This window comes from Triticum aestivum, chromosome 4D, assembly GCF_018294505.1.
Source record: "Triticum aestivum cultivar Chinese Spring chromosome 4D, IWGSC CS RefSeq v2.1, whole genome shotgun sequence".
Taxonomy (NCBI): Eukaryota; Viridiplantae; Streptophyta; class Magnoliopsida; order Poales; family Poaceae; genus Triticum; species Triticum aestivum.
The window spans coordinates 51,581,812-51,589,668 of NC_057805.1; the positions used below are offsets into that span (position 1 = coordinate 51,581,812).

At 42.6% G+C, this 7,857-nt stretch overlaps 1 protein-coding gene across 1 annotated transcript; it reads left to right on the top strand.

The window, feature by feature from the left end:
* The first annotated feature begins 1,864 nt into the window (after positions 1-1,864).
* Positions 1,865-7,636, top strand: LOC123096131 (uncharacterized). Its single transcript, XM_044517755.1, has 6 exons — positions 1,865-2,201; positions 3,594-3,799; positions 5,454-5,745; positions 6,570-6,677; positions 6,803-7,050; positions 7,138-7,636. The coding sequence occupies exons 1-6, from the start codon at positions 1,980-1,982 to the stop codon at positions 7,253-7,255; spliced, it is 1,194 nt and encodes a 397-aa protein (XP_044373690.1). The 5' UTR covers positions 1,865-1,979; the 3' UTR covers positions 7,256-7,636.
* The last annotated feature ends 221 nt before the right edge of the window (positions 7,637-7,857 follow it).

Sequence of the window (7,857 nt, forward strand, 5' to 3'; positions counted from 1 at the left end):
AAGTTACTGTTGCTTAGGACAGTCTACGTATGCAAGACTATAAAAGTAAAAGTGAAAGCCAAGTTTGCATGAAAGTAAAAGTGTTAGGGAAATAACAAACACAAGGATTTATCTTGAGGTTCGAACATGGTTGCATAACACACTAAGTCCTCGATCTTGATTACATATGTTGCCACAAAGTCATGTGCACAATCTAGGGACACAAAGTCATACGAACATCTATCACATCACGGCTTTCAAACACAAAAGGTGTTTCACATTGATTAGATCACATGAAGTAGACGATCTTCGGGCATTACGAACTTCTCGGCTCCTCCACAACTTGAAGGCTTCCAAGTACTTAGCCGGTCTACGAGGTGTAAACCCTCCAAAAGTTTTGAGAACTTAAGTTGTCCGGTAAAAAAATTCTTGCTTGCGCCCAGAGAGCAATCTCCTCTACTCCCAAACTGTCATATGACAAATTTCGGGCTTCCAGAAGTTGGAGTGTTCAATACATAGGAGTAGATCTCATGGTATCTCACATGCCTGAAAGACTTAACACAAGGTGGGCCAAAAATCTAACCGTTGCGCACGAAATCACGTAGCTCGGAGCTTCCAACAATTACGTCTGGAGGCTCCAAAGTGACCATATATGGTCACTAATGCATGTGAAACTACCATCCAAGCATGCTTTGTCTTGGACCACAAAGCGCATATATTTTTATAATAATAATAATAATATTTCCCCCTTAAAGTTGGTAATGTGAGGTCAACAACATGCACGATGATATTGAGCTCTAACAACTGATGAACTGAACACCATGGTTTTTGTTATTGACTAAAATCTTCATTTGGACACGATTTTTTTCAGTGCCAAGTTTACGAGATGGTGATTTAGTCAAGTTCAACGTTGGAGAAGTCGTGGTTAAGCGAGATTTGATTAAAGTTTTAGGACATGTACAATGATTGATAAGATAGTCTTATCTTAATACTTGCATGTAATTTAGAGATGACAAAATCAAATGTCTAAAATGGGTCATCTCTTAGGTTTATCTTCAATAACTAGCCATTTCTAAAAACGTGGTGAGACATATTGTGCTAGCGATCATCTCTTGTCTTCTCTTAAATAAGAGAAGACATGCATTTTCTTATGAGTGCTCTCTCCTCTACCGCATCATTTATCCTACGTGGCACTTTTAAGATAGCACCATTGTACATGCCCTTAAAGATGTTATACTTTTTAGCAACCAATTTTTAAAAGGTCAATGTTTTCATGATCCACCCCAACATTTTTTTGGAACACACAGTTTACCAACATAGAGAACGAGCAAAATGAAAAGAAACCATCCGTAACAAAAAGAAACAAATGGCATGAAATGAAAAGCCATGTCGGCCCCAAAACGTCCATTTAGCTATCACGACGTCAGTTCGTGTTTCCGACGCATAGTGAACCACAAGAAAAATAAAAAGAAAATTTGTATATCCATGCCAGGTTGAGTCATCCACCATGTATTTTCCACAAGTCATGTCGGCTTCACAGAGTTCAGCATCTCCGGCATAGAGAACCACACGAAAATGAGGGAAAAAACAACCGTGCCAAGGGAAGAGGAAAAAGAAAATTGTCCAAGAAGCGCATGACATGACAAACGATGTCGTGTGGACGCATATTCCGTTCCACCTCCATCCACACGCACCCTGGTCGACCAAGAGCTCGCCGCGCTGGCCCACACGTCAGCTACACCCCGGTCGACCGGGAGCTCGCCGCGCTGGCCCACACGTCAGCGACCGGTTCCGTTGAGGTAAGAATTTGAGTCCGTATTCCTTTTCTCTTTTTCGAGCGGCGACGAAATGCAGTCCACCTCTGTTCGCTACCCACGCACGCGGCCGCGGGCCCACGGCCGGAGGAGCTAGAAAGACCTATCGCCACCAGGCCCGGTCCCGAGGGAAAGGAATCCAGCAAGCCAGCCAGGAGCGCGCCCCCACCCGCCGGCGACGGCCACATGCCGACCGCCTCCTGCCTCCGCCCGCCTCTCCGCAGCGGCCGCTCCGCCGCGGCGCGCCTCGGGTTCCCTCCCCCGCCTCCCCCGGCGCAGCTCTACCCGGCGGGGCTGGCGATTGGGAGCTGGCGGAGGAGGCTCGCCGGGGTCGGGGTGGCGGCCGCCTCCGCCTCGCCCTTCGACGAGCTCTACGCGCGGGGAAGGCCCATGCACGGCCCCTCCAAGGTGAGCGCCCTTCCCCTCCCTCGGTCGCATCGCCCAGCCCACTTTGCCCCCAAAATTGAATAGTCTGGTTGCTTGTACATATTGAGTTTGTTTATTATTATGGGAACTGTTTGGTTCGTCATGAGATTGAGATTGTGGTGCTCTGATGCGGCGGATGGAGCGTCCGCGTGCGGCTAGTGATATTTTGGTTACTAGATCATCTACCGGGCTCAGCCGTGCAATAATCATTATTGATACTTGTGAATAAGATGAGGTCGTTACCATCTGAAAATTGGTGTAGTCCGGTGAGATGCTTGAAACCGGTGAATTGTTGATTGGATTAATTGAGAGATCATAATTCGATGCTCCCACTTTTTGTTGCTGCCAGTGTGAGCTCGTGTCAATTTTGTAGAGAAACGGACAATTCAAATAATCCGAGTGTTCTGCAAGTGTGGGCACAAGTAATGAAGTTATAGTCCTCGTATTCTAATGTCCCTTGCCCACCGTCATCCTCAGGACTGGTCATCCTGGCAATGGATCTACTGCTCATCGTCATCCTCAGAACCAGGTCTAAAGAACGGAAGCCATGCTCTTGCTAAAAGAGAGTTAGCTACTTGCTTTTCCTGGGGCTCTCCCACTCTGAATGATGTAGTAACATTTCAGATCTTGAAAATTGGGTTAACTTATGGATTTGATGGGTTTGAGTTGTATGCATCTGAAATACTTTACACGCACAACTTGGCTGGTACGGGTGAATCATATATATCATATATATACTTAAGTAGTTGATCCCCACTACTTCTATTTATCTCAATATGCACCACATGCCACCTCATCGACCTTATTACTTTTATTTCTCTCAACATGCATGAGAAGTGCTACAGAAAATTGTTTGATTTTATTGTTCTACCTGATGATATACGAGATAGAGTTGGGGTAGCACCAATTGAGGAGAAGCTTGTCCAACATCGTCTGAGATGGTTTGGGCATATTCAGCGCAGGCCTCCAGAAGCTCCAGTGCATAGCGGACGGCTAAAGCGTGCGGAGAATGTCAAGAGAGGGCGGGGTAGACCGAATTTGACATGGGAGGAGTCCGTTAAGAGAGACCTGAAGGATTGGAGTATCACCAAAGAGCTAGCTATGGACAGGGGTGCGTGGAAGCTTGCTATCCATGTGCCAGAGCCATGAGTTGGTTGCGAGATCTTATGGGTTTCACCTCTAGCCTACCCCAACTTGTTTGGGACTAAAGGCTTTGTTGTTGTTGTTGTATTGTTCTACCTTTACACCCAAAAATTGTTTGATTGTGTTCTAATTGTTTGATTTTATTCTTCTCGGTTCTAGGTTCTTGAGATTGTATAGTCACTCTGCACTCTACAGTGCATTTTAATGACTACGTGTTTGATTTCCTTGTAGAAATCTACCTTGTGGAATTTGATCCAAGATATAGAGCCTTTGGATCTTAGTGTCATTCAGAAAGATGTTCCTCTTGAAACAGTTGATGCAATGAAGAGGACCATCTCTGGCATGTTGGGTCTGCTTCCATCTGATCAGTTCCGTGTTGTTGTAGAAGCCCTTTGGAGTCCATTTTTCAAGTTATTGGTATCTTCAATCATGACTGGGTAAGCTCTCTGGTTGAAAAAGATATTTTCTTATTGATTGCACATGGGTTTTCTGAGAGTTGGTTGGTTCATCAGGCACATGAATTTTCTTTGCTATTTAAAAAAAATAGATGACAATTAACAATGACCATCTTACGGAAGTGTATGGCACTATTAGATCACTACACTTGAAACTGAAAAACTTGCTATTCATTAGTAAAGAATAATAGCATGTGAATCTGGAAAACGTACCCAAGTTTGTAGTAGTGGCACAGCTATGGCATGCTATGCATTAAAATATAAGCACCATAACATCTTGGGAATACGTTTGAATGGTGTTTGATCTTTCATTGTTGGAAAGTGAAATTTCTTGGATGTATCCATGCTGTGGTGTTTTCCTGGTTTTTCTTCCATACTGCTAGTATACCTTTGTTTTCTCGAACTGCTCATTGTTTATGTTCTTTCAGTGTGTTGAGGTTCATCTGTTCCGTTTGGTTAATTACTAATGTGGTGGTATTGATAGCTTAGGCCTATTTTTCACTCCCTCCGTTCCATAATTCTTGTTGTGGTTTTAGAACTAAAACCGCGACAAGAATTATCGAACGGAGGGAGTAGTAGGTTAGAAGTCGTGATCTTCTTGTTAGTGCTGCTGAGTTGGTTGTCACTTGCTAATCACTCACAATTTTCACTGTTTTGTGGAGAAATAAAAACTAGTTACCTGCCCTCATCTTTTTTAGCCTGATAATTACCTACTTGACTATGTTTTACAATTTTGGCCTGGAATTTCGGTGTACCTATTTTCAGTAAAGCTGTTTTTTTGTATATGCTAATTATCATGCAGTTCATGTTGTCGATATGAGTTGCCTGGAGATATGGATAAGAATTCCTTCCTTTGCCGGTAAATGAGTAGGAATCAGGTTAATAAAACTGGAACAGTTTCAGCCTTCCTCTTGAATTGAGCTACTATCAAGGACATCATTCCCATGTGATAGCTCCTGTTACATTTTTTAAATGTTGGCTATATGACAGATGGGTTATTGCATCTATTTCTATCAGTACTAGCATAATACCTGTGCGTTGCTACGGAACTACAAAATAGTTAAAGTTGCATTGGATTAGCAGTATACAACAACAAATGGACTTTGAACACTGCAAAGACAAACTCAAGCAAGCCCGCAACACTGCACTGTGTAACACTGCCATGGGAGCACTGACATGTACTTATAAAATACTTTGTCGTTCAAAACATGAGTGAGGTGGTCGCTTGCTGGTTTGATTGAGCTGGGTGTATACACATGTGTGCGCTTTGAGGCTTCCCAATGGCATTATTTTTTACTGTTTCATCTATAAAAAAAATCAAACCAGAGGGGTCTGATGGGTTCTAGATGGATGAGAAAGATTGGGATGGCATGGGGAGTGAACTCTTCCAAACCGGGAAGGGTCTAGTTGGTTCTAGATGGATGGCGGAGATTGGGATGGAATGGGGATTGAACTTACCGCCCCCACCACCAACTCCAATTTATAAGGTAGTAGAGATTTTGAACAAGTTTGAAGCAACTGTTGTAGTCTTTGTTTTGTTTGCGAAGTGATTTGTATTAACATGTGTCTTCAAAGCACATCGGGCATGTATTGATGTACTAAAAGGCGGTAGTGCTTACTTCATTTCTTCTTGCAGGTATACTCTACGTAATGCTGAATGCAGGCTCTCTTTTGAAAGGAACCTAGAACTTTCTGAAGAAGATGCTGAATGTGAAAAAAGAGACACGAGTGAAGATAATCTTCATGATATCAATTTGGGTAGGCCTGTTACAATTTTCAGATTATCGGAAGACGACATGCCCCAGGACTCTGGAAAAAGTGACGAAGAATCATCTGGTGAGAGTATGGGAGAAATGTTAAGTAACTTAACACCCCAAGCAGAAGAGCAGATTATTCGGTTGCAATCTCGTTTGGATGCGATGAAAAAGGTAATAGTCTCCAATCATATGTCCTGATCAGGAATATTCAAATAATCGTGAACAAACTTCTTTCGGTTTATTGGTTATTGCTTTTATCATGTACCTGGTTATATTGCCTGATTCATTATTTAGTATGATTTTGTTTATTACCATGCCTTCTGTTTCCTGTCTGTAAATGACTATTGATCAAATATACATTTTTAAAAATGTCTGCAATATATCTATCTTGTTAGGCCCGTGAATCAAATATTTTCTTCTGCTGCCATTGGAACTTTGCAGGTTCATCCCAACCATGTACTCTACTTTTACAATTTTCTTGTTTAATATATATGCTAAAGTCATCTTTAACTTGTATTTGTATTACTGAGAACTGATCTGACACCAATTGAATTTCACTTCGATCAGCTGTATTGCTATGCACTGAAGTCCGCTGCTTTGTGCAACTTTTGTTGTTGTAAAGTTCTTGGGTGCTATATTTATATGACGGCCACCACTTTGTGCAACTGTTTCTGTGAAAAGACCCCGATAAATCCCGAACGTTCGGATTTTAATCATGTCATCCTGAACGTTTTTCATGGCAACTTTTAGTTGATGCGAGGTGGCAACTTTAGTTGTTAAAACATGGCAACTTTGTCCCAGTTCATTTTTTTTGTCAGAACATTGCCATAGTTTGCCAACCTCGCGTGAACTAAAGTTGCCATGAAAAACGTTCGGATTGCCATGCTTAAAATCCGAACGTTCGGGATTTATCATTTCCGTAATTTTTTGGCTGACAATATGCATTGTGCCTGTTGTGTTCAAACCTGAAGGTTTATTGTTTTATAATCTTGTAGGAGTTACATGACCTGAAGAGGAAAAATTCTGCCCTTCAAATGCAACAGTTTGTTGGGGAAGAGAAAAATGATCTGCTGGACTATCTAAGATCCCTAACACCAGAGAAGGTATGTCTACATCTCAACAGCTTACTGATGACTAATTGCTCTTGGTACAAACCCCAAGCAGCAAAGAAAATTCAGAGATTGGTTCTAGGTTTCTTTACAGTGGCCTGACTAGCAGTTATGCACAGGTTGCTGAACTCTCGGAATCCACCTGTCCCGGTGTGCAAGAGGCTATCCAGTCTGTTGTGCATGGTTTGCTTGCTACTCTTTCCCCCAAGGTACACTCAAAGTCTCCTCCGCCACTAGAGAATGCTGGGGGAGCCCTAAATTGTGGGGGTGAGGACGATGACTGTGCAGAGCTTGTCGAGAATACTTCCCTCCCGTTTCAGCCCCTAATATCTGTCCCACGTGATTATCTTGCACGTTTGCTATTCTGGTAAATACAAATCAGATTCGTTATGCTTTGTTTGATTTGGCCTTTCTGTTCATGGCCAGTTGGTGATTGACATTGCGTCCTGCTCAGGTGCATGTTGCTGGGTCACTACATCCGGGGTCTGGAATACCGGTTAGAGCTGGCACACCTTCTCAGAATATCTAGCGACGTGGGGTCTTTCCCCATTGATGACGATCATTTTATTTGAGAAAGCTTCGCTGGCTTATTGAGATCCGTCAGCGAAGAGGATGAAAATGCACTGGCCAAGAGGCCGCAGAAGTTGCTGTTTGGGGCATTTCCTGACAATGGAACAGGGAGTTCTGGGCCATAGCTCCTGTTGTAGTCTTGTAAAGTCGGAACGAAGGCGTTCAGGTGTAAAGTTAGTGTTACATATCAATGTGAACAATATATTTTATTTCCTTCTATTTATTGTGTCGTATACAAAATAAACATGTTGTTCTTGCTGCTAATCTCGTGGTAGCATGGTGGATACTGGGTATTAGGCATCCGTTGTACTCATAGGTTGTATGTATTTGTCTAACGTTTATCATGTGAATGATATTATATTGTCGAGTCTTATCAAGGTTCCTGGACGTGTGTACCGCCCTGTTATATCACAGCTCTAGATGGATGGTTCTTGATGAAGGCAAGTAGTGTACAGTCTGCCTTTAGTATATCTTGTACTCCTTCGTTCCATCTTAGTTGCCACTCAAGATGTATCTAACGCTGAAACATGTTTTGATACATCTGTTTGAATCCGCTCGAACAGATGTATCTAGCACTGAAATATGTTTAGATACATCCATCTGA